A 27,120-nucleotide genomic window follows, 5' to 3' on the forward strand; every position below is an offset into this window, starting at 1 on the left:
CTCTTCTCTTCTCTTCTCTTCTCTTCTCTTCTCTTCTCTTCTCTTCTCTTCTCTTTTCTTTCTTTCTTTCTTTCTTTCTTTCTTTCTTTCTTTCTTGTTAAAAATTATTTATTTATTTTATTTATGCATTTATGCAAGTACATTGTAGCTGTCTTCAGACACACCAGAAGCAGACAGCAGATCTCATTACAGATGGTTGTGAGCCACCATGTGGTTGCTGGGAACTGAAATCGGGACCTCTGGAAGAGCAATCAGAGCTCTTAACCACTGACCCATCTCTCCAGCCCCATCTTTCTTTATTTCTTTACTTATTTAGTTATTTTGAGATGAGGGTCTTACTAATGTAGCTTTGATTGTTCTGGAACTCAATATGTAGACCAGGCTGGCCTCAAACTCAAAATCAGCCTGCCTCTGCTCCTAAGTGCTGGGATTAAAAGTGTGTCACATCCAGCTCTTTTAATTTTAAAATGTTGTCTTTATTGGTGTGTGGGTGCACAGCATGAGTGTATGATGTGTGGTGTGTGTACCCTGGCATGTGTGTAGAGGTCAGAGAACCACTTTGTGGAGTTGGTAGTTGGTTCTTTCCTTGGGGAGCGGGGATAGAATTCAGATTTAGTGTCTTTACCACTGAACATCTCCCTGGCCTTCTCCACCCATTCTTTGAGATAGGTTCTTATTGAACCTGCAGCTTGTCCGCTGGCTTAAGCTGGGTGGTGGTAAACTCTAACTCTAGGACCTGCCTGTCTCTGTCTCCTATCCACTCCCAGTGCTAACACTAGCACAATGCTGAGCTTGTATGGTACTGGGGATCTGAACTCGGGTCCACATGCTTGCTTGGCTGCACTTTAGTAACTGAGCCCCAGTGCCCAAGAGAAAAATCTTTTGAAAGTTAGAAGTGTTTCTTAAACTTTTCTGAAGCCTCCTGGGAGGGTATTGGCATAGAGACACAGTGAAAGTTTAATGTTTTCAATGAGAACACAGCTCTGCTGAGCACGAGATTCAACAGTAGATGGTGCTGCATTCCTGGTGATGTGATTCTGTGCGTGGGTTTGTGATTTTGTGATTAAAAGCAAGCAGATGGGGTGAGTAATCATCTAACCTGAATGCTTGGAACCCGAAGGCTTGCTTATGCATCATAAGACATCATGGACGGTGCCCAAGTGAAAACATGACATTTATACACCGTTTGTACATACAGCCAAAGGTGGATGTTTATCCGAACATGTGTGCATCTGAGTGCAGGTGCATGTGTGAAATAATGTGTCACGTTGTGTAATGTTCCATTTGTGAGCACCGTGTTAGGACTCAGAAGTTTTGGGACTCACCATGGTGGCACAGGCTTGTGATCCCAGCTCGTAGGAGGCTGAGGACAGAGATTGCTGGAAATTTGAGGCCAGCCTGCACTAAATATTGAGATTCCGCGCTCAAAAGACAAAAACTGAGTGGTGGTGAAGGGGGGGGGGTGGTTCAGAGGTTGAATGCTCCATATTCTTGCAGAGAATGAGGTTGAGCGCTCCCTATTCTTGCAGAGAATGAGGTTGAGCGCTCCCTATTCTTGCAGAGAATGAGGTTGAGCGCTCCCTATTCTTGCAGAGAATGAGGTTGGGTGCTCCCTATTCTTGCAGAGAATGAGGTTGAGTGCTCCCTATTCTTGCAGAGAATGAGGTTGNGCTCCCTATTCTTGCAGAGAATGAGGTTGAGTGCTCCCTATTCTTGCAGAGAATAGTTTGGTTCCTGGCATCTATGTTGGGTACATGTTAGATTCAGTGTCCTCTTCTGGCCTTCATGTGCACCCACACTCATGTACACGTACCTAGATACAGACTCACATACAGACACAGGATAAGAAGTAAAATAAGCCTTTAATTCAAGAGAGAGAAAGAGAGAGAGAGAGAGAGAGCGAGAGAGAGAGAGAGAGAGAGAGAGAGAGTGTGAGTGTGTGTGTGTTTTATTCCTGAGAAATTGAACCTAGGGCCTCAGATGTGCTAGGCAAGTACCCTACCACCAAGCTAGAGATCCTCAGTCCTTTTATCTGTTTTTAAATTAATTAATTAATTTTGTTTTTTGTGGTTTTATTTTTTTAATGGGTTCATTCTGTAGTTCAGGATGACATTCTGATGTTCATTCTGTAGTTCAGGATGACATTCAGGGCAGTGCTCCCACTTGGTCCTCTTAAGTGCTGGAATTTTGAGCATATACCATCACTTAGACATAGAACTTCTGGGTAGTTTTGGTTGTTGTTTTTGGTTTTTGAGACAAGGTCTCCCTATTATGTAGCTCTGGCTGGCCTGGAACTCTCTGCTGGGTATTTTTTGACCCAGAAGTAGAAAGATGGGGTGGGTGAAGTGGGCAAAGATGCCCCCTCAAAGCCTAGCGACTTGAGTTTGAGCCAGGACATACAAGCATCTCCTTCAAGTTGTCCTCTGACCTCCACAAGTGAACTGTGTCACATATGTGTGGACCCCCATGATAAATAAATACACATTTTGACAGCAGGTGTTGTGAGCTAAGGAGATTTAGAAGTTTCTAGAGTAAAAATAAAGGGGTATTTGAGCACCTGCGTGGGGCAGGGTCTGCTACAGTGTCACAGTGACTATCCAACATCTGAGCCCAGGTTTGGATGGAAGGAGTGAGCAGTGTGGGTGGCAGGAGGAAGTGAATCCCAGACAGACGGAGAGAGCAAAGCCCCTGGCGTGGCAATGAGCTTGACACCAATGAAGGAAGGATGGCAAGGCCAGGATGTGTGAGGCCCAGAGGCTTCAGAGGCCCAGGGCAGCCAGGGCCTTCTCAACCCTTGCCTCTGAGGGCAAGGCTTATTCTCAGTGCAATGGGAAGCTATGTGAAAACTTTCAGCAGAGAAGTGACCTCATCTAGTACACTTGTGTACTTTAAGATTTGCTGTGACTGCTCTATGGGAGACCAACAATGGGCCTCATATAAGGAAGCCCAGAAACAGGAAGCTGCTGCTGGAGTCTTGATAAGAACTCCTGGACAGGGTTTTGAAGGCAGAACTTGCTTCAGTTGTTCAGTGAGTTAAATCTACGTGTGAACGAGGAAAGGCCTTGGTGCGGGTTTGTTTGCTTGTTTTTAGGTCAGTTCTAAGTAGCTCAGGTTATCCTCCTACAGCAGTGGTCTCCCAAATACTGACATGACAGGTATGTCCCATCCTGCTAGTTGGAGCCCTAAATCCTTTTATTGTCTTGTTTTGTCAGCTGTGCACGGTTGCCCAGGCTGGTCTCACGAGGCAGTTCTTCTGGCCTCAGCCTCCCGAGCACAGGGATTATAGTCGTATGCTGCTGTGCCTGTGAGTGTGAGATTTTTGCTCTGATCAGCTGGTTGAATGCTGGTGCCTTTTACTGGGATGCAGGAGGTGAAGCCAGGACATGGGAGAAGGAACTGGATGGAAATGAGGTGGAAGGTCTAGAACAGAAATGCAAATCTGAGAGTTTGTTTAGTTGTTATTTGTGTGCCATGAGGCAAGTTTTCTTTTCATTAATCATACAGTTTTCCATAGCATCCCAGGGCAAACTGGAGCAGTCTGACTTGGGGGTTCCCTAAAAGCCCACAGGTCACTGGCATCACACAGAATACCTGGGCTCACAGTGTAGCTTGTGATTTGGGGCTTTTCCTCCAGGGTCTCAAGTGATGTAGATGGAGACTCTTGAGGTATTTAGAAAATTTCACTCTGCTTTTCCTGTCTCCCTGGTGGACAGGTCAGTCTCCTGAATCTCTGTTTTCATTTTATGTTTTATCTGTCTTTGAGGCAGGGTCTTTAGCTCTAGCCCTGGAACTCACTATGTTAACCTGGTAGCCTTGAACTCATAGAGATCTGCCTACCTCCTTTTTTTTATTTGTTTGTTTGTTTTTTTTTCAAGAAAGGGTTTCCCTGTGTAGCCCTGGCTTTCCTGGAACTCGCTCTGTAGACCAGGTTGTCCTCTGCCTCCCAAGTGCTGGGACTAAAGGCATGCACCACCAAAACAAAATGTTTTGGCTAAAACAAAACTTTTCAAAGCTGACTATGGTGATATGTTCTTTATTCCTTGTACTTGGGAATCAGAGGCCAAGTGGATCCTTATGGGCTCGAGGCCACGATGTAGGGAAACTCTGTCTCAGTACCCATGTGGAAATCAGAGGACAATTAGGGGGAGGTAGTGCTCTTCTTTCTCCATGTGCATCCTATGGGGATTGGACTCAGACTGTCAGGCTTGCTGTCAAGAGCCTTTACCTACTGAGCCTCACTGGACAGCGTATCTCCATTTTCCTAGGCAAGGTCTTATCAAAGCTGACAGTTCCTCCATGTGCAACTTGTCTGCCATTTTCTTTTTTTTTTTTCTTTTTTTTTTTTTTGGGGGTTTTTTTTTTTTTTCAATTGTTCAAATCCCAGATCCCTTTTTTTTTTTTTTTAGATTTATTTATTTATTATATATAAGTACACTGTAGCTGTCTTCAGACACTCCAGAAGAGGGCGCCAGATCTCGTTGTGGATGGTTGTGAGCCACCATGTGGTTGCTGGGATTTGAACTCTGGACCTTCGGAAGAGCAGTTGGGTGCTCTTACCCACTGAGCCATCTCACCAGCCCCTGTCTGCCATTTTCTTAAGGCAAGCCACAGAGTGTCACTCCTTGCCTGGCTTTCTTGTGCTCCCAGTTGCATTTATGAAGCAAAGGGCCCATGCGGAGGGGCTAGAGAGATGGCTTAGCGTTAAGAGCACTTGACACTCTTGCAGCGGACCTGGGTTTAGTTTCCATATGATGGCTCACAGGCGTCCTCTAACTCTAGTTCCAAGGGGTTCTATGCTATCTTCTAATCTCCTCTGGCACCAGGCACGGGCACACAGGTGGTGCACATACATACATGTAGGCAAGACTACACACATGAGAGAGACAGAGAGAGAGAGACAGACAGACAGACAGACACAGACTCTGACCAGCTGACCCATGTGTGTAATTTTTAAGATCCAGGGACCAGGGCTGGGGCGATGGCTCAGTGGCTAAGAGTGTTTGAGTCCCCAGCAGTTAAACTCTGAGGGCAAATGAGGTTAGGAGCCGAGCAAGAGAACAGCTAGGGAAGAGGTGCTTTGCTTAGGACCTGGCTAGGGCATCTGGTGGAAAAAGGGAGGAATCCCCAAGGGCTGGTTTCCCAAAGGAAGCAGTGATAGCCACCAGGTATTTACTGAAGGAGGTGAAAGTGTACGATGCTACAGGCTGTGCTAACTGGGCTGCATTTGGCCAGCCACATGCTTATCAGTTACCATGAGCAGCAGTTAATAGAAGATTAGAGATGAGGCTGGGCCCTAAAACCCTGAGACGAGGCTGGGGGCAGAAGATTGAAAAGGCACAGGACAAGAGCAGAGGCTGAACAGAGGTGAGGTTTTGATCTCAGCTCCCAGCTCTAAAATCTTTTATACTCTAGAACTTTTTTTTTCTCTTGGAGACAGGGTTTCACTATGTAGCCCTGGCTGTCCTGGAACTTGCTCTGTAGACAAGGCTGGCAAGGAATTGAAGGGTCTGCCTGCCTCTGCCTTCTGAGTGCTGGGATTAAACTGTGCGCCACATAACTGTCAGAACAGTTTTATTTTTCTGTGAAAACAGTATAGAAAAGCTGTCCACATCAGTTTCCTGCATCACAGTCTTGCACTAGCAGTGGCACAGTTGTTAACAGTATGAGATCTGTGTAGGCAGACTATTGTTGTTGTTATTATATTTTATTATTATTATATTTATTTTATGAGTACACTGTAGCTGTCTTCAGACACACCAGAAGAGGGCATCAGATCCCATTACAGATAGTTGTGAGCCACAATGTGGTTGCTGGGATTCACAGGAACTCAGGACCTCTGGAAGAGTGGTCAGTGTTTTTAACCACTGAGCCATCTCTCCAGCCCTAACAGATTATTATTAACCACAGTGCACACTCAGATTTCCGTGGACTTTTACCGAATAGCTTTCAACCCATCGTCCAACCCAGGACCCCCACGACACTGAACTATCCTGTGTCCCCTTAGTTTCCTCTGATCCGTGACAGTTTCTCAGTCTTGCCTTGCTTTTGATGACCGTGACAGCTCTCAGAGTACTTCCTTTTGTCCTTAAACAGGGACTCTGCAGGGAACAGTGTGTCCATCAAGGATGTAGGTTATCAACATGACTTATCACAGGTGAACCTTGACCACCTAGCTGAGGAAGTGCCTGTCACCTTTCTGTTCCACAGAGCTTGGACTTTCCTACTTTGCGGGCTTCATTGTTTGGAAGGAATGACTCTTCACAGTCCACCCTAAGGAGTAGGGAGTTAGCTTCCTCTATGAAGGGGAAGCTGCTATGTGAGTTATTTAGAATTCTCTTTGGGTTATATATGTCTTCTCGTTTGTTTTATCATCCCTTTGATGATGATGGTGATGATGTTAAATATCGATGATGATGACAATGACGATGATGATGTTACATATTTTTAGCACATTCCTACTTTTTAGCACTGTCAAGTATTTAAAGCTTACTTTGTGTGTTTTTGTTTCTTCTTAGTCCTTATAAAGCAATACTTCTTAGGAGCCCAGTTTTGGAAAATAGTATTAGAAGCTAAGGTCTCACATCAGATATGCATGCTGTTCTTGTGTATTCTTGCTTCTCAGAGGACAGCAAAGGACTATGTGTGTGTTAGGGGCAGGGTGAGGCATAGGTTTCTCCTTTGAGAAAGGGTCTCATGTGTCCTACACGCAAATTCACTGTGTAGTTGAGAGTGATCTTTCAGCCTCTGTCTCCCTAGTGCTAGGGTTGTTATAAATGACCACACCCAGTTTATATGGTGCTGAGGACTGAACCCAGGGCTTTGCATGCTGGACAAGCATTCTTGCAATTGAGCAACATCCCCAGCCCTGTGTGAATTTCAGTTTAGTTTAATCATGTGTATATGTGTGAGTATATGGCCTGTGTTTATTGGTGCCCTGGGAGGCCAGCAGCATAGTTGGAGTTTCAGGTAGTTCTTTCTATAGCTGATCACATGGAGAAAGCTAACTACTAATTCCTACTGGCATTTCTAAGTCATCCCCACATGGATCTTTCTAGCTCTGCCTTTGCTCGTCTGAACCCTCCTGCTTCAGTAGTGGGTCACCTGAGTTACATCAGTCACCATCCCGTTCCGCGGTGCTCGTGGGCAGCAGGTCCACAGTTGTTAATCTGTGCTGCATCTTAACCGCATTCTGAACAGCAGCACTGTTGTTTCCCATTTGCCAGTAGGCTTACAGGCTAATCATCTCTAATGTTCTATGGTTAACACTTTTTTCTTTATCCCCATCAGCGTGATGGTCCCATTGATGTAGTCAGATGCCCGTGTCATTTTCTCCATTCCACTCCAAGAGTCCCTGAAGTCTTTAAGTGATTTATTTTTCCCTTTATTTTTGATGGTGTTAGGGATCAAACTCAGGGCCTTGCACAATCTTGGTAAGCATTCTGCCATTCAGTGGCATCCCCAGCCTATAAGTTTTTGTTGTTTTTGTTTATTTTGTTCATTTGAACCTGAGTCTCACTATGTAGCTCCGGCTGGTCTGGAACTCACTAAGTAGACCAGGCTAGCTTAGAACTCACAGAGATCTGCCTGCTTCTGTCTTCTGAGTGCTGAGATTAAAGGCACGAACGTTGCCCTTAGATTTTTGAGATTGGGTCTCATCATGTATCTCAGGTTGGCCTTGGTGTGTATAAGCAGATCCAGGTGAATGAGGAAGACACAGTGTCTTCTTCTGTAATTGGTGTCTGTAATCTGTGTTCCTAGAAGGGGGTGGAGTAGCTAAAATGGCTTTGTTTTCAGCAGCAAAGCCATTCAGGTGAGCCACCTTTCCTCCTCTGGACGTGCCCTGCGAGACTGCACCTGCACAACAATCTAGACCTTTGCGGGGTTTCTAAGCAGATTGCAGACTGCCAGAGATTTCCCAGTTATCATCCGAGAAGCCTTGGTCTGTGTACTCAAACACACTACTATACTTTAATTCCTTCTCTTTAGGCAGTTCTAACGTGGACAGCTCGAGGCCAAATGGGAGGGGCACGGACCAAACCTCCGGGGCCAGGTGTCCGGAGAAACCAGAAAACTCTCTCACAAGGTAATGCAAGCCTCCCTCTGTTTGTATCTCTTTCTAGTGAGACAGTCTTCATTAGAGAATCAGCCCCACATAACATGTTTTAAGTAGCAGAATCCTAAGAACCGTTCTAATGTATGGACATGGTGGACTTACTGAGTTTGCCAAGCTGCGTTCTCTCACAGGACGGCTGTCTACATGAGAGTTTCATCCTTTAGTGTTTTATAGCTAAGGAGACCCAGGTGACAAGGAATTACGTAATGGGGTGGAGATGTGTGGAGAGCCTCAGCAGTTAAGAGCACTGGTTGCTTTTACAGAGGACCCAGGGTTACTTTCCAGTAACCCTGTGGCTCCAGGGCATCTGATACTCCCATCTGGGGATTGCACTCATGTGTACGTACCCTTATGGAGACACACACATACTTAAAAACAGTAAAATTGATCTGAAAAAAAGAAAAGGGACTACATAGGCTGGGTAGAGAAGATGGCTCAGTAGATAAAGCACTGCCTTAGAACTTGAGGACCTGAGTTCAGATTCCAAGAGCCCATATTGATTTTTTTTTCTTTTACATGGGGCACCCAGTGCCCTGCAATAGCCAGGAACCCCTCTAGGACTTGAGCTTGCAAGCGCTTTAACTCTCAAGTAGAAATTTAGGAAATGATCTGAAGAGATACTTTGGCAGTTTAGAACATTAGGATGCAATTGTGAGACCCAGACCTGCATCCCAACACCCAGGTAATAAACTAGCTGTTCAGTGAACACGTTTGTAACCCACATCCCAGGACTGGGGATGAGGTACTGAGGTATGGGGACAGGAGGATCATTGGGACTTTCTGGCTTCTACCGTAGCTCACAAACAGGAGCCCCAGGTTCAGGGAGAAAGCTATTCCAGTTTCTGAAAGTTAGGCAGAATGGTGAAGGAGGAAACACACATACACACACACACACACACACACACACACACACACACAGAGTTGGGGGGAATGTGTGGGGGTAGACAGTGCGGGGGGGGGGGAGGATAGAGATTATTTTTAAAAAGTTAAACCTGGCACTGAGGCAGGTAGATCTCTGTGAATTCAAGGACAGCTAGGTCTACACACTGAGTTCCAGGCCAGTCCTCCAACCAGCAAAACCCTGTTTAAAACAAACAATAATATAGGAGACTGAACATGTTTGATTCTACCCTCACATTCTTTTCATAACTTGTGCCTTGGAAAGCTTATTTTCCTTCACTCCTTCCGCTCTATGCATAATTATATTTAGTGATTCTTATGTGTCTTATGCCCTCAGAGGTTGGAAGAGGGTGCCAGATACACTGGCACTGGAGTCATGGATGGCTGTGAGCCACCATGTGGGTGCTGGGAACTGAACCTGGTTTCTTCACAAGAGCAACAAGTGCTCTTAACCACTGAACCGTCTCTCCAGTCACTCCCTCTCCCCAAGACAGGGTCTCACTATATAGCCCTGCCTAGCCTAGAGTTTGATGCATAGATGAGGATAGCACTGCCTCTGCCTCCCTAGTACTGAGATTAACATGAGCCGATGTGGCAGGTTAAATAAAAATGGCCCCCATAGACACATGGGGAGTCGTACTGGTAAGCGGTGTGACCCTGTTGGAAGAAGTGTGTCACTAGAGATAAGCTTTTAAGGCCTCAGATGCTCAAGCCTGGGCAGTGTGTCACTGTCTCTTTCTGCTGCCTCCAGATCTGGATGTAGAACTCGCAGCTACTTCTCCAGCACCGTGTCTGCCTGCATACGGCCATTCTGCCTGCCACAGTGAAGATGGACTTAACCTCTGAACTGTAAGCCAGCCCCAATGGAATGTTTTTCTTTATAAGAGTTGCCATGGTCATAGTGTCTCTTCACAGCAATAAAACTCTAAGAGAGTCACCATGCTATATAGTCCTATGTAACCTTACTTGATATGCAAATAACAGTGGTGCTGTTAATACTCAGGTGGTCTCTTAGTTCTGTTGCTGAAAAGAGACTCCATGATCACAGCAACTCTTATAGAAAAGAGCATTTAAAGGGGGTTACTTACAGTTTTAGAGATTTAGTCCACTATCATTACAGTAGACAGCATGCCGGCATGCAGGCAGACACTGAAGCAGTACTTGAGAGCTACACCCTGATCCATAGGCAACAGGAAGAGAGCCAGGGCATGGCATGGGCTTTTGAAACGTCAAAGCCACCTCCAGTGAAATTCTTCCTCCAATAAGGCCACACCTTCTAATTCTTCCAAACCTTTTGCTTGGGAACTATGTATTCAAAAATATGAGCCTTTGGGGGCCACTATTCAAACCACCACACATGCCATTTAGTCAGTGCTGGGAATGGATTTAAGAGCCTTCTACAGTTTAGTCCGTTAAGCCATCTCCAACAAGTTCCTTAGGTTGTAATGTAGGACCCTGGTAGGTGAATATGTCATATTTTTCTTACATTAGCTCTTGAACAGTTTATATCCTGTCTACAAATTCTGCATAACAATGCAATCTAAATTTCATTGCCTTTTTATTTTTACATACTCCAAGGGGTACAGAGGACCTTACAGTCTTGTTCTGCGAGGCACAAAGATGCAGAAAGAACGCTTACATCTGTGTTCCAGCCACTCACTACCTCCAGCAGGATGAGAGAATTTGGCTTTAGTAGTATTGGGGGTTGAACCCACGACCTTGTGCATACACATCAAGTGCTCTGCCTACTGAGCTGTGTCCCTTCCTTTTTTTCTTTTAAGGTCCCTTTGTGACATAAAATTCTATGAATGTAGAAAAAAATCTCTAGACCAATTATACCGTATAATTGACCTATCAGCTTACTTAATCTCCCATTTATTATTAGCAAATAAGTTTAACTTGGGCCTCTTTTGTTCTGGGATACAGGTGCTAATGTGTGGGAACATCTAGTTTTCTATTACTTTTCCATACCATACTCAAAATATGATTAAAATGCTTTTATTTTTCCAGACAGAATAAATCTAAGTCTGAAATGTCTGAAATGGTTCGCTCCGCCACAGTCACAGTATCGGACAAGGCTCACATTTTATCCGTGCAGAAGTTTGGGCTTCGAGACACAATCGTGAAATCACACCTCGTGCAGAAGGAAGAGAATTATACCTACATCCAGAACTTCAGGTAGCTAACTAGGTTCTCCACAGCTTTATTTCCTTTGAGACAAGGGTGTCTCTGTGTAGTCCTGGCAGGCCTCAAACTCACAGAGATCTGCCTGCCTCAGCTTATGGAGTGCTAGGATTAAAGTTGTGCACCGATGGTTTTTCAAAGCAAAACGACCATTCTGCTCTCTGGCACTTCAGCATCTGCCTTACATACATTGGATTTGGAAGCAAATTACTCTGTTAGATTTTTTTTTTTTTTCCTTTCCTTTCCTTTCCTTTTCTCTTTTTTCTCTTTTCTCTTTTCTCTTTTCTCTTTTCTTTTCTTTTCTTTTCTTTTCTTTTCTTTTCTTTTCCTTTCCTTTCCTTTCTTTTCTTTTCCTTTCTTTCTTTTCTTTTCTTTTTTAAAGATTTATTTATTTATTTATTTATTTATTATATGTAAGTATACTGTAGCTGTCCTCAGACACTCCAGAAGAGGGAGTCAGATCTTGTTATGGAGATCTGGTTATGGATGGTTGTGAGCCACCATGTGGTTGCTGGGATTTGAACTCCTGACCTTCGGAAGAGCAGTCAGGTGCTCTTACCCACTGAGCCATCTCACCAGCCCTCTTTTCTTTTATTTTAAAGAGTTATTTCTTTTATCTATATAAATACACTGTAGCTGTCTTCAGACACACCAGAAGAGGGCGTCAGATACCCATTACAGATGGTTGTGAGCCACCATGTGGTTGCTGGGAATTGAACTCAGGACCTCTGGAAGAGCAGTGAGTGCTCTTAACCCCTGAGCCATCTCTCCAGCCCATTTTCCCTTTTCAAAGAGTATCACTGTGCTCACTTCTTAGGGGGTTGGGGATGTGTGTGGGGTAGGGCATTGGGTATCCCAGCTTGGTGTAGAACATAAAGGATCAAGTCATCTTCCTGATGAGTCAGCTATACAAATGCCAGGGTTACAGATACATGCCAGTGTGCCCCACTTCTCGTTACTCTTCCTTGCTGGGTGTCTGGTATCCTGTGTCCACGGGCAGGCTGTGTGGTTGACGGGCAGATGACTGCAGCATAGGGCTGGGGAAGACAGAGCAGAGGGCAATGCCTGAGCCTCGAGTACCTGCCTGGGTTTCTATTCCCTTGCTCGTTCCAGGCCTTGAAGAAAACATTGACGTTCAGTAATCCTGTTAGCTGGGCTCACTGAACGCTAAAGGAATAAAGCTTTCAGAGTTCTGGAGCTTTTAAAAACCATTGCGCTGGGACTGTAAGGTAAACTAACATCGTTTCTAGGCATATGGGGAAGAAATGACCTCTGAGCACTGGTGCCACTTTGCATAGTTTCCCTTTCAATAGCACCCACAAGGCAAACATTTGGTGGCACCCACAATGGCTATTTAATAGCTTGCTTGCTCTACCTACCTACCTACCTACCTACTTTATCTCTCTCTCCATCCACTCACCCACCCACCTACTCACCTATCTAGCTATCTAGCTGTTTATTTAAGACACTCTCTCACCAGGAAGCCATGGTTGCTATAAACTCAGTATGCAGCCCAAGTTGGTCTTGAACTCACAGCAGTCCTCCTGCCTTACTATCTCAAGTGCTGGAACCATAAGTGCGTACCACCACACCTGGATCAGAGAAGACCTATATAATTTCCAGCTATCGCAAAGGCAGACTGTCGATCACCCTTTGGTGCCATAGTCATTGGTCTAGATTAAACAGGGCTTTTCTTATGTCTCAAAATGTCATTCCATAATGACTGAGTCCTGACTTTCTGTTTCCAAATCACTGATTGAACCTCTTTGGCAACAGGTTTTTTGTGGGAACATACAATGTGAACGGACAGTCCCCCAAAGAATGTCTCCGGCCCTGGCTGAGCCACAGCGCCCTGGCCCCCGATGTGTACTGTGTAGGGTGAGTGCTTCTCCTCCATTCTTCCAGGTCTTAAGACTAGAGAGCCATGCTGAAGGAACAGGGTCTTGAGTCTTTGTGGCAGGTGAAGGGATTGAAACATGAGCTCAGCTCAGAGACAGCTGTGTCTCTGTTCAATGTTATTCTGAAACACAGAGGTCTGGCCACATCCTGTGCTTGGTATTTAAACGCTGATACAAATTTAGTATAACCTTCTGTTAGGAATTGGTGTGTCATTACTTGACATTCAGCAGTTTTCGTTACAAAGCAAAGAATATTTTTGCCAGGGAAGGAAGGTTCACTAAAGTCTCCTCAGTCAGTTTTATGAATGTGCGTATGTGTGTATGTACATGCATAAAAGTGGAAGCCATTGGTGAGTCAGTCTGTTATTCTCCAGGAATAAGAGAGACAGACAAATAGACAGGGTCTGTCTCTCTAGGCTGGGATTTGGCCTGGAGGTTATGCTGACCAGGCCACCTTGAAGTCACAAAGATCTGCATACCTCTGCCTTTGCATATGGGTATTAGCGGTATGAGCCACTATGCCTGGCCCTGTGTTTGTTTGTTTGGTTTTACATGGATTCTGAGGATCAAACTCAGGTTCTTGTGTTTGTAAGGCAAACACGTTGCTGACTGGGTCATCTTCTCAGTCCCTTGTTTTATAGTTTTGTGAAAAGGTTTCACTATGTAGTAGTGGTTGGTTTACAACTTGCTATGTGGACCAGGATGGCCCTCCCACTTCTGCATGCAAGTGCTGGCATTATAGGTGTGCACCATCATACCTGGCTTCCTTCTTTCGTTCTTTCGTTCTTTCTCTCTCTCTCTCTCTCTCTCTTTTTCTTTCTTTCTTTGTTTGTTTTTGCAATGCTGTGGATTAAACACAGGGCACCAAAATGTGAGAGGCACGTGCTTTCCTATGGAGCCCACACTCAGCTCAGGCATTAATCTCTCCATACTATCCTTGCGTGACAGTCCTGGGTACAGCTGGTGGGAGTTGTCATGGGAGCCTGAATAACGTAGGGGACAGAGCTAAACCGTAGGGTTTCTATAGACCAGACCAAACCAAACAAAACATGGACCCAGATTCCAACTCCAATTTACCACATAGTCTTTGTTGAACTAATGATTATGGGTGTAAAATGGGGATGGAGGGGTGCTTCTAACTAGTCCAGTGGCCAGGTCCTGGAGAGGAAATGAGCTCACGTTTAGAGAAGCACCTAGTAAGTCCCACAACTTTCAGTTCTCTGGTTCTGTTCGTTTTTATCCCCCTGAGGGTCCTGGCGTTCAGCATGAAAGCTGGGACCCGAGTGCCTGAGTAGATTTTGGAGGTGTTACCTGCATGCGGCCTTTCTCTGGTTCATTGGTTGCCTCTCCAAAAGATTCCAGGAGCTCGATCTGAGTAAAGAAGCCTTCTTCTTTCACGATACCCCAAAGGAGGAAGAGTGGTTTAAGGCCGTGTCAGAAAGCCTTCACCCAGACGCCAAGTACGCAAAGGTAAGTGAGGGGCCTGCAAGTCTGTGATAAATGTTCAGTGAACATTGTGTGTGTGTATTGTTCAACCCCACAGTCCTCCAGAGGGGCCTGTCTGAATGGAAAGACGTGGGGTCGTGACACTTCTAGGTGGGTTAGGGTATCATGTAGCATGCTCAGTGAGTGGAACACACTACTTTGTGCCCTGGCCTGGCGGAGGAGGTGTGTTAGTGGCTCAGCCAGCTCTCCCACCACATTTCCCTTGGGGAATTCTGGTTTTTGAACTTCTCTCTGCGGCAGCCATCACTTGAGAATTGGGCTCTGTGTTCCAGGTGAAGTTCGTCCGACTGGTTGGGATTATGTTGCTGCTGTACGTCAAACAGGAACATGCAGCCTATATCTCAGAAGTGGAAGCTGAGACCGTAGGGACAGGAATCATGGGAAGGATGGTGAGTCCCTGGTAACACCCTACCGCACATTGTGGACCTTGACCCTTAATGATTTGACTCGGCTTCTGATGATGCAGCAGCTGTACGAGTCCACCTAGGATGCTGCTGTTGCAGGACAAGCTGTGCCCACAAGGAGGGCCAGATTGAATAAACAGCTTAAAAATCCAGCCAGTGCATTCTTCATCCTGGGAGTTAGTGCCAGAGCTTCTGGTTGATCCAAGTATACTATGTAGCATGCTACAGACACTGTTTTGGCCACCAAGGAAAAATGAGCCCCATAGGTTTGCAATTTCCTCTTCTTTTTGAGGCTTCTGGAGTCCTGCCCTTGGATCCTCCTGCAAGAGCTAAGCTGGACATGCAGCTGCCTCACCAGGGAAACAGACACAAGAGCGAAAGGTGGAGAGAGGCAGGCTCTGGTCTGAGTCTTTTACAGAAATGGCTGGTCATTTTGCTTGGAAATTTTTTTTTTTTTAAGATTTATTTATTTATTTATTTATTTATTTTATGTGAGTACANCGCTGTCTTTAGACACACCAGAAGAGGGCATCAGATCCTATTACAGATGGTTGTGAGCCACCATGTAGTTGCTGGGAATTGAACTCAGGACCTCTGGAAGAGCAGTCAGTGCTCTTAACCGCTGAGCCGTCTCTCCAGCCCCCNCCCCCCCCCCCAGATTTGTATTCTTATCTATAAGATGTGGATAATAACCATCCTGAAGACAAAGACAAACTATCCTGAAAGTCTGGAGTTTAAATGACTGACGGGAAGTCCTTTCAACAGGGTAACAAAGGAGGAGTGGCCATCAGGTTCCAGCTGCACAACACCAGCATCTGCGTTGTCAATTCCCATCTGGCAGCCCACACAGAGGAGTACGAGAGGCGGAACCAAGACTACAGAGACATTTGTTCTCGAATGCAGTTCCCTCAGGTGGATCCGAGCCAACCCCCTCGCACCATTAACAAGCATGAGTGAGTATGAGTCTCTTTCTTCCTCGTCCCTGCCAGTGACTGCCAGGCTGCGTTCTCCATTGTGCCCGAGACTTGAGTGCTGGAGGCTGGGTATCTGCCAGCTCTTATTTGTTTCTTGGAAATTCCTGGCTTCCTAAATTATCATCTGGAAGACCTGAAGCACCATTACCAAGCACCCTTTGTCCCTGGAGGGGCATAGGGTTTATTTGCCTAGAATTCTGTCTTGATTGAGCATCAGGGGCAAAGCAGCCCAAGAGCTTTCATCTGAGCACAGTTTGGAGCACTGTTTTAGGTTTCCACATCTGTCTGTCCTTCCAGAGCACGCACACTTGAGAGTGGTGCCTGGTGCTTTGTGCCTGCCCTGGCTCATTTCTCCTTGATTCCAATGTCAAAACCACAGTGCCAACCTCACAGAGCAGATTGCACTAGTTTTGCTTGTTCTTTTTTTATTTCATTTATCACCAAAGCTTGCTATTTGTCAAATTTCAAAGCCTTGGATTTTCAGACTTTATGATCACAGATAAAGTTTTTGGAACTTCTTTTATAAAGAGGAAGCCCCTGGGTCCTGTCCAAAGCAGTGGTACTGATTCTGGCTTGTTGGTATTTTGGAAGCTGCTCTTCTCCAGGGTTCCTATCGGGAGCATGTCTTCTCCACTGTGACGCTGCAGCTGGCCCTTTGTCTGCGTTTAGGCTGAGGGTGCATTTGTTGGAGAGATTGTACACTGCTAGGCAGATTACTTAGTGACTTAGTGTTGGCTTCAGGTAGAGTGGTAGAGTTCATGGCGTGTCTCATGTATGTGATCAGGAAGCAGCAACAGGTGAAATGGACCATGTGACACAGCTTATCCCAGGCATTCAGAGTAAGCTGGCCGTTGATGTGGTGGGTGAATCCAGGCTCTACTGTTCAAATCGAGCTTCGCTTCAGAAAATTCCATCTAGACACTGGCTAAGAGTGCATTTGTGGTCCGGAATGTAGCACAGGGTCCCTGGATGACTGGCCCTTTGTGACAATCAAGTAAGCAGTGCATTAGATGTGGGTGGGAAGGAAAATTCTACAACAGCTAAGTCACTGTCCCACCGTGGGGCTTCTGTCCAATGCGTCCTGGATAGGGAGGGTGAAAGCCCTTCCTGAACCCTGTTCCCTCTGTGCTCTGCCCTCACAGTGTGATCTTGTGGCTGGGAGACCTCAACTACAGGATAGAAGAGCTGGATGTGGGAAAGGTGAAAAAGCTCGTGGAAGAGAAGGCCTTCCAAACCCTGTATGCGCACGACCAGGTATACATGGCTACCATGTCTCCTCTACTGCGAGGGCACAGAGCCTAGCTTCTCCTCCACCATCTTGGGAGGATTCCCCCAGGACCCGATGCTGTCCACGTGTGGCTGCATTCCATCTGCATTTCTCTCAGTCGGCTCTGTCCTGGAAGCACCTTGTTTCCCTTGAAGTAAGAACACACACTTTCTCATTCACTCAGGAGATCAGGAGTGGGAACACAAGGACTTGATGTTATCATAAAGTTTTTCTTCAGTAAAGAAACTACTTGGTATATTTTAGGCAACTTAATAATTCTCTTTAGAATGAGTCCTCTGCTCCTGCCTCTTCCTCCTCACCAGTTTTCTCCAGTGTGTGTAGACTCTCCCAGCTCCTCTCTTTACTCTGGTGAGTCAGTTCTGCGGCCTGCTGCTCCTACCATCATTTGATATAGCATGTCTTTCTGAGAGCACCGGCCACTTCACAGGCTGGGAGAAGCCTGCGCTGACTTTCTTGGCTCTCCTCGGTAGATTTGAGACTTCTCAAGTGCTCAGAACTGTCCAGGACGCTGGAGCTTTCTCTCTTTTCTGTCTGAGCTCTTCTCCTGCTCTTGACAGCCTTGGCATCATTAGGTCTAAATCCTTCGATTCTCCATCTCTTTCCCAGCACAGAACAACTGAAGGGGAAGAATTTTAACTTTCTTTCTCTCTTTATGAAATCATTTCTTTATTGATTCTTGGAATAGGAGTAGTTTTCTCATGGGTCCTTTCTCTTTCAGTTAGGGCTTGACTATGGACTGATGTTGTGGCCTCCACTAATCCCAGGTTTGACCCTTCATCCTGAAGGCTTTTTCCTCTTCTTTTGTACAGCTAAAAATCCAGGTGGCTGCCAAGACCATCTTTGATGGCTTCACCGAGGGTGAGATTACATTCCAGCCTACTTACAAGTACGATACTGGCTCTGACGACTGGGATACCAGGTGGGTATGAGGTCACATCAGGGGGCTAAGGAAATGGAAACTCAAGAACTCTGGGAAGCACTGGCCCTTGTGGACCTGAAGAGTATAAGGTCCTTGTGACTCTCCATGTTTTCCATGGTGGCCAAATATTTCCCCTCTAAGCCCACTACATTTCCACATTACTTCTTTCTAACTGCCTTAGGTGTTGTTCCATTATGGATTCGTTTTCCTTTCCCTTTTTAAAAGATGTATTTGTTTTTATTATATATGTGTGTATGTGTGTGTCTTTATCTGCATATGTGTATGTGCACTGCATGCAGGCCTGGTGTCTGCAGAAGCCAGAAGAGGGTGCCAGATACCCTGGAACTAGAGTTACAACTCCAACTGCTTGTAAGCCATCGTGTGGGTACTGGGAACTGAATCCGGGTCCTCTGTAAGAGCAGCAAGTGCTCTTAATAACTGCTGAGCAATCTCTGCGGCTCACCAATTGACTTTGAACTCTGTTTAAGGAAATGTGATGATTCCAGCTAAGGTTGTACTTGGTCTTGACATATTAGTTATATTCCCTCCCTCCCTCCCTCCCTCCCTCCCTCCCTTCCTCCCTTCTCTCCTTTCTTTCTTCTTAATTTATTATGTATACAGTGTTCTGTCTGCATGCATGCCTGTATGCCAAAAGATGGCATCAAATCTCATTGTAGATGGTTGTGAGCTGTCATGTGGCTGCAGGGACTTGAACTCAGGATCTTTGGAAGAGCAGCTAGTGCTTTTAATCTCTAAGCCATCTCTCCAGCTCCATAGTTAAGAATTCTTTAACAACTTTTATAGTATGCCACATAATGCTGGATATATTTGATTTGTATATCTCATTTCAACTTGTTAAGAGCTCATTGGGGTATATATGGTGTATTATGAGACTGCAGACTGAGGCACACAAAGTCCAAGAGTCTCCCAAACAGAATTTGAACCGAGGCAGCAGAAATTCACAGCCTGTTCCCTTAAGCACTTTCTGTTAAGGACTAGAAGGTCCTTATTCTCCTGTTGCTTTCTCTCTTTCTCTCCACTTTCATCAGGACTGGGCAGAGCAGGGAGTCAGCTGAACTGCTTGTTGGAGCTTTCATAGTTGCTGTGGATGATACCTATAGGAGAGCCTTTGGCTGCATGGATGTGAAGGCTCTGCCTCGTGGCTCCCCGCCTGAGCCTTGGCAATCACTGAACAGTGGGCCGTGATGCTTCTGTGAGCATACCAGCGTGCACTTTGTATTTCAGTGAGAAGTGTCGTGCACCTGCCTGGTGTGACCGAATCCTGTGGAAAGGAAAGAACATCACTCAGCTGAGTTACCAGAGCCACATGGCCTTGAAGACCAGTGACCACAAGCCTGTCAGCTCAGTGTTTGACATTGGGGTAGGTGGGCAGCTGGTTTTTATACCAGGGCTGCCTTTTGTCTTTCTGATCTCCTCCTCTTAGCCTTGAATATGAGGAAGCTCCTTTTAGGAATTGTGTAAGGTCCTGGAGAGATGACTCGGCTATTAAAAGCCCTTGCTGCTCTTCCAGAGGCTCTAAGTTTGGTTCCGAGCGTGGTGGTCTGCTCAGAATCACCTGTAACTCCAGCTTCAGGGGATCCAGTGGCCTCTGCAGGAATTGCATGCATGTGGTACACAGGCATACATGGAGGCAAAACACCCTCTTAGTCAGGGTTACTATTGCTGTGATAAAACAACCAAAGCAGCTTGGGGAGGAAAGGGTTGATTTAGCTTACATCACTGTTTATCAGAGGAGGAAGCTAGGACAGGAACTCAAACAGGGCAGCAATCTGGAGGCAGGAGCTGATACAGAGGCCATGGAGACAGAGGCCATGGAGAAGGTTCTCATGGCTTGCTCAGCCTGCTTTCTTGATACAACCAGGACCACCAGCCCAGGGGTGTGTCCCTGCCTCCAATGGGGAGGTTGGCCCTCCCCCATCAATCACTAATTAAGAAAATGTCCTACAGCTTTGTCTTACAGCCCCATTTTAGGTGCTTGCTCTCACTCTTACTCTCTCTCTCTTCCTTTCTCTTTCTCTTCCTTTCTCTCCTTCCTTCCTTCCTTTCTTTCTTTCTTTCTTTCTTTCTTTCTTTCTTTCTTTCTTTCTTTCTTTCTTTCTCCTTCCTTCTTCCTTCCTTTCTCTCTCTCTCTCTCTCTCTCTCTCTCTCTTTCTTTCTATGTATATGAGTGCTCTATCTGCATGTACACCTGCATGCCAGAAAAGGGCATCAGATCCCATTATACATAGTTTTGAGTCACCACATGGTTGCTGGGACTTGAACTCAGGTCCTCTGGAAGAGTAGCCAGTGTTTTTAACCACTGATCCATCTCTTCAGTACAAGGCATTTTCTTTTCTTTTTCTTTCTTTTTCCTTTGTTCTTTTCTTTTTAATTTACATATATATATGACCTCTAGAAGAGCAGTCAGTGCTGTCAACACCTGAGCCATCTCTCCAGCCCCCAAGGCATTTTCTCAATTGAGGTTTCCTCCTCTCAGATAACTTTAGCTTATGTCAGGTCGACATAAGACTAGCCAGCAACATACTCATATACATAAAATAAAAATAACATTTTTTAAAACAATAAATTTAAGTGTAAGGTTAATTACTACTTGCTTTCACATATATCTGCATATTTCCACATCCATGGAAGTTCCCTTTTGTCTCTGGACTTTGTTTATGCATTTGCAGCTGAGTATGTTGGTATTCTGTGTACAACACACAGATATTTCTCCTTTCTTTCCTGAGTAAAAGAACTCACATTATACACGTTCTGAGGACATCTCTTCCCTCCATTGAAAATGTTCCAGGGGCTGGAGAGATGGCTCAGTGGTTAAGAGCGCCGACTGCTCTTCCAAAGGTTGTGAGTGCAAATCCCAGCAACCACATGGTGGCTCACAACCATCCATATGAGATCTGATGCCCTCTTCTGGAGTGTCTGCAGACAGCTACAGTCTACTTACATATAATAAATAAATTTTAAAAAAAGAAAGAAAGAAAGAAAAGGTTCCAGGGTTAGAGAACGTAGCTCATTCATTGGTACAGTGCTTGCCTAGGTTGCATGAGGTGCTGGATTCAGTTTCTGGAACCACACAAACCAGATCCAGTAACACACACTCGTAACCCCAGCACTCAGGAGGCGGAAGGAGGAACAGGAGTTCAAGGTCGTCCTTCTTGGCTACATAGGGAGCTCTCAGGAGTGTGTCCTCCCACCCCCCCAAAAGGTTATGTTTTAGGAAATTGTGCAGTTTCTTCCTCATGATTTTGTTTTTTACATTGTGTGTGTGTGTTCATATTGCATGCATGCTACAGTACTTATGGGAAGGTCAAGGACTTATGGGAATCTATCATGTGTATCCCAGGGATCAAACTCAGGCCCTGTAGCTTGGAGGTAAGATTTTGTGTTTACGGATCCATCTTACAGGCCTGTTCCTTACGCGTTTTAACGGCTGAGAGCTTTTCTGTAGTAGGGATGAGCCATAATGTGCTACTGTGTTTCCAGAGTGTTCATTTCCATTGCATGTGGTGCTACAGTGACCATCCTTCATGTATATTTTTATGTCTGTGCGTATTTCTATAGATAGATTCTTAGTGGTGACATTAGTGGTTCAAGGGGGATTATACCTGAGCAGGGTGGTGGTGCATGTAGTTTGAGCTATTTAGAGGCCTGTGACAGGATTGCTTGAGTCCAGAGTTTGAGACTAGCTTGGGAAACACAGCATGACTATGTATTAAAAAAATTTATTAGCATTTAAGAGGGAGTTCAGTAAATGTATGTGAAGAGACACAGTAAGGAAACTGCTTACAAGTGTACTTTATTATTAGGGAGGTTGTTTGTTTTGATTTGATTTGTTTTCTGAAGCAGGGTTTCTCTGTGTAGCCCTGGCTGTCCTGGAATTCATTCTGTAGACCAGGCTGGCCTCAGACTCTGAGATCCCCCTGCCTCTGCCTCCTGAGTGCTGGGATTAAAGGTGTGCACTACTCTTTTTATTGTGAACAAGAGAGGAAATATCCAGAGGCATCTGGAGTAGCCCAGAGCACAGAGAAAGAAGGCTGAGCAATGCCTGGGTAAGGAATAAGGAGGAGAGTGTCCTGGAGACAGTGAGATAGAAAGGGATAGAGAACAGAGGGAAGCAAGATAGCGAGAGGACAGCAGGAGACAGGGAGAGAGAGAGAGAGAGAGAGAGAGAGACAGGCAGATCCAGGGAAGCAGATGATAGTGGGTTAATAGAAGGATGAATAGCTGGGTCAAAGAACAGGCCAACAGCCTGTTGTGGACTTTGAAATGTGTAACAGGCACTTGTGACACTCAGGGTGCCTGGATGCCAGGCTGGGCCTTGATATTCTCATAGGCACCACAGGTAGCCATGTGTCCCTTCCCCAGAGGTAAGGGACACTCCTTTAAGTAGAAGGGAACCGGCTTCACAAGTTCCTGAGGATGCTTTTCTGTAACCACAGGGAACCCTCCTATAGTCACAGGCTGAGCTCATTTCTAGATATGTGGACTACACCTAAGATTCATTTGTTAGTGTCCACTTCTAACAGCTCTTACTAGTTTTAAAAGAAGATTTGTCTACTTTTAGGTGACAGGGCTCACTATGTAGTCAGGCTAGCCTCAAACTCAGAGATTTGGATTAAAAGCAGATACCACCACACGAGGCAAGATTTATTTTTAATTTATGTGTATGAGAGTTTTGCCTGCATGCATACATGTATGTGCACTGCCTAGTGCTCCCAGAGACAAGGAGAGGGCATGAATCCCCTGGAAATAGAGTTATAGATGGTTGTTAAGCCATCATGTGGGAAGGAAAATCAGGTCCTGTAAGAGAGCCTGTGCTCAGAACCACTGAGCCTAGTTCTCACCATCTTTATACTTCCACCAACTGCATGTGAGCTTAATTTTCCACAACCTTGCCAATAATTCAACCTTTTACAATGAGCAAAAGAGAGAGAGAGAGCGCGCCAGGGGCTTCTGTGTTGCTTTGTGCCATCTACCTGTTCTCCAAGGTGTAGGGTAGATATGAGTCAGAATCTGAAGTTAGAGAAGGCCCTAAGATTGGGTGTGGTGGCTCTGCCCGTTAAGCTGTGAGTTGGAGGCCAGCCTTGTCTACATGCCTCCTGTGAAGGGGAGGAGGGCATGGGGAGGCTAAGTAATGTTGCAATCATTTTATTGTTGAAAATAAAAAGTATTTATAATTAAAAGCCTGACACTCTTCCTTCTTGCTGATGAGCTTGGGTTAAAAAGAGCTGAAAAATACATCTTTGTATCAGAACCAAAGGGGGAAAATCTCCCCTGTTGGCCTTTGGATGGGGGCAAGCAGGACAGAAATAGAAACCCAGTGTCTTTTGGCCAAGATCTGAGCCCCAACAGGAGGAGCCACCAGGAGGCTCCAGGGTCCTCCTGCTGACCAGGAAGTGGGCAACCTTGACATAGCTGGGGGCTTTTTCTGGGTCTGTCACTGATTGGATTAACTATTAATGAACTAAATCTACTTAGCTTTTACTTCCCGAAATGCTGTCAGTTTCTGTTTCTGATTCCCCAAGCACACTCAACACTGAGAAAGAAGAATGGGCAACAGGCTCCACACTCAGTCTCCAATGTTTCCCTCCTAGGTGAGGGTTGTTAATGAAGAACTCTACCGGAAGACCCTGGAGGAAATTGTCCGCTCCCTGGATAAAATGGAAAATGCCAACATTCCTTCTGTGACCCTCTCCAAGCGGGAGGTAGGAAAGACCCAGACCCTCTAAGAGTATTAGTTAGCATCAGGGGTTGGGAGTTGGCTCAGTTGGTAGAACCTGAGTTCAAGTTCTAGAACTCATGTTGGGGTGGTAGCACGGCCTTTATTTCCAGAATTTGGGGGAGAGGAGGGAAGAACAAGTGGATCTTTGAATTCAGGCTAGCCTGAACTACAGTGAGTTCCAGAGAGTCCAGGCCAGCCAGGGCTACATACCGAGCCTGTCTCAGGAAACCCCTGGGGTTCACAGGAAGATGCTTTACGCTGCAGCTGTGTAGCTCGTCTGCAGAGTGAGCTGATTCTCACGTCATGGGGCAGTTTGAGAATGGTGTTTCAGAAATGGTTTTGGATGTAGAAGATAGAAACTGTGCTTCAAGAAATGTACTTATAAAAATATACTTGTGCTTTAGCCTGCATAGGCTACTGGTCTTCAGTGGCCATGTGCCCTCTCAGCTAAATACATTTCAAAGAGATGGTCCTTATTTTCTTCCCAAGACAAATAGTTATTCCCGGTTAGGGTGGGTGCACAGCTCGAGAAGAGAACCCTGATTGACTGCTCCTTGTTTGTTCTCAGTTCTGTTTTGAGAATGTGAAGTACATGCAGTTGCAAACCGAGTCCTTCACGATTCATAATAGCCAAGTGCCCTGTCAGTTTGAATTCATCAACAAGCCTGACGAAGAGTCCTACTGTAAGCAGTGGCTGACTGCCAGACCCAGCAAGGGCTTCCTCCTGCCAGGTAACCCTTCCTAGTCTCTGCTTTCTGAATGCCCTGCCTATCCGTTTCAGTTTTCTAAATAAGTCTTTTGCTTCTGAATGCTTTATTCTCTGCCTAAAGCTTTTATTTGTTCGTTGTGTTTGAGACAGGGTCTATCTATTATGTAGCCCTGACTATCCTGGAACCTCACTGTGTAGCCCAAGGTGGCCTCACAGAGATCTGCCTGCCTCTGCTGGCTCTGAAATCACCCCCACCCCTTCCTTATAACTGAACTCACCCATATATAAAACATGCTGAGGAGCGTGCGCTCAGTTGTAAGAACAGTGTCGGCACTTGTGTGCTCCATAGTCGTACGGAAGGAGCTGCTACTTTAAAAGTCATCTCCATTGCCTTTCTTCCTGTAATCAGCGATGTAAGAAGTGATGGGTAGTCATCTAGAAATGGTGGCATCTTCATCCGGTGGCAGGATTAAGGGTGATTCCTGACCAGTTCCTAGGCGATAACTTCCCCAGATCTGGCCCAGGGCTGGTCCTCTGATCCATGCCTTCTTCCTGGACTGCTTCTCCTGGTTGAAGCCATGCTCCTTAGTACTTGGGCTTCTTGAAGGTTTGTCTGTCCAGTGCCCATGTGTTCTCTTCATGTTTCCAGACTAGACTTCACATTTTGTCCTTATTGGGTGACCTTCTGTTTCCTTCCTTAGCCTTTCTATCTCACCCTCTGCCCGCCTGCCTTTTCCTCCTCGTCTTGACTGCTCCCCCGCTGACCTGACTGTTGCACGTTCTCTGCAGATTCGCATGTTGAGATTGAACTTGAGCTCTTTGTAAATAAGTCTACTGCCACACAACTCAACTCAGGCCAGGACACCATTGAAGACATCCTGGTTTTACACTTGGAGCGGGGGAAGGACTACTTTCTGTCTGTGTCTGGGAACTACCTGCCCAGCTGCTTCGGGTCTCCTCTCCACACATTGTGCTACATGAGGGAGCCCATCTTGGATCTACCCCCGAAAACTGTCAGTGCCCTGGTGAGTAGCGGCAGGCCTGGGACAGACCGAGCACTGGGAACTTGGCTCACACACCTCCTTTCTATACCTACCTTCCTGGACGTAGCATTTCGCAGCTTCCTTGAACTTGACAACAAGCCGCTCCCTGGTCAGAATGACAGTGAGCTGTTTCTCCTGACTCTGGTCTTTTCTTTGCTGGTCCACTTAGACTCCTGGGTGCCAGTGTAACGGAGCGGCAGCTGTGCTGGCCAGGGGTTGAAGGTAGTGTCTCTTGCCTGCATCAGTGTTGGCTGCCCTCTGTCTTCTGCACACGAGCACTCAGCTTTCCAGGAGTGAGCTAGAGGCCAGAGCAGGAGAGGAAAGCTAAGTTAGTCCACGGCGTGGCTGACAGCCCACACCATATCAACTCTGCCTTACTGTGTGTGTGCTTCGGAGCAAGTTGTGAAGCCAGCACAAGATTCCAGCACAGAGAGACTCCCCTGCCTGCTGTGGATGGCTGCAGAAGACGGCCACATTTCCCAGTCTTTATGTCAAACCGAGCATGCACACACGCGTGCAAGTGATGGTGACAGAGCTCCATAGGCTGGCGCTTTATAAAGAACAGAGGTTTGGCTTTCACAGTTCAGGTGGCTGAAGGATGTGATAAACATCTCTGATGACTCACTTTCTCGGTGCATACATGACTGTCTCAGCGTCCCCTTGGTTTTCTTACGGCACATCAATCCCATTTGTGACCACACAGCCCTCGTGACCAGCCACCTCCCAGAGCTACCACTACCAGCTCCTGTCACATTGGTGGTTAAGATTCAGCATGGGAATCTGGGTGGGATGGAGGAGACAGGTTGCATAAACCTTCAGGATCCAGCAGTGCAGTAGAGAAACTTAGCCGTGATCCCGCTTCTACTAAAAGTTTCCATTTAAAAACATTATCATCTGGGGCTGAGAGGTAGCTCAGCTGATAAAGTGCTTGCCATGAAACCATGAGGTCTTGAGTTCAGTTCCCCAGAGCCCACATAAAAGATACATGTCTGTGATCCAAGCTTTGGGGGATGGAGTCGGGTTTTAGACAAATTGGAAGGTTCCAGGTTCAGTGAGAGACCCCTGTCTCAAAGAGTAAGCAGAAGTCAACTGAGGAAGATACTCAGTTGGCCTCTGACCATCATATGCATATGTACATCCATGCACATAACACACACACCCAACAAACAAACAAGTCATCATACAGTACAGTAAGTTTGCGCAGACACTGGAGGCGCCTATGGAGACCATCCTGACACAGGGGAGCATGTCTGGCCCAATGTAGGTAATTGTGCACTTTTTCCTTTGAATGCGTATTTTCAGTTAGGGACTCTTTTTTTTTTTTTTCTCTCTCTCAAGACAGGGTTCCTCTGTGTAGCCCTGGCTGTCCTGGAACTCACTCTGTAGACCAGGCTGGCCTCGAACTCAGAAATCCGCCTGCCTCTGCCTCCCAAGTGCTGGGA

At 46.0% G+C, this 27,120-nt stretch overlaps 1 protein-coding gene across 5 annotated transcripts in view; it reads left to right on the forward strand.

The window, feature by feature from the left end:
• Inpp5b (inositol polyphosphate-5-phosphatase B) overlaps window positions 1-27,120 on the forward strand; it is a 62,768-nt gene that overhangs the window by 29,102 nt on the left and 6,546 nt on the right. For all 5 annotated transcript variants that reach the window (XM_029476093.1, XM_029476092.1, XM_029476094.1 and 2 more), the window contains 12 exons: window positions 7,987-8,083; window positions 11,024-11,191; window positions 12,974-13,075; window positions 14,451-14,565; window positions 14,874-14,990; window positions 15,771-15,958; window positions 17,122-17,233; window positions 18,077-18,186; window positions 19,432-19,567; window positions 23,799-23,909; window positions 24,495-24,657; window positions 25,425-25,660. In XM_029476093.1, coding sequence (XP_029331953.1) covers window positions 7,987-8,083; window positions 11,024-11,191; window positions 12,974-13,075; window positions 14,451-14,565; window positions 14,874-14,990; window positions 15,771-15,958; window positions 17,122-17,233; window positions 18,077-18,186; window positions 19,432-19,567; window positions 23,799-23,909; window positions 24,495-24,657; window positions 25,425-25,660 — 1,655 coding nt within the window. The remainder of the gene's footprint in view (window positions 1-7,986; window positions 8,084-11,023; window positions 11,192-12,973; window positions 13,076-14,450; window positions 14,566-14,873; window positions 14,991-15,770; window positions 15,959-17,121; window positions 17,234-18,076; window positions 18,187-19,431; window positions 19,568-23,798; window positions 23,910-24,494; window positions 24,658-25,424; window positions 25,661-27,120) is intronic.

This window comes from Mus caroli, chromosome 4 (assembly GCF_900094665.2).
Source record: "Mus caroli chromosome 4, CAROLI_EIJ_v1.1, whole genome shotgun sequence".
NCBI classification, from domain to species: domain Eukaryota; kingdom Metazoa; phylum Chordata; class Mammalia; order Rodentia; family Muridae; genus Mus; species Mus caroli.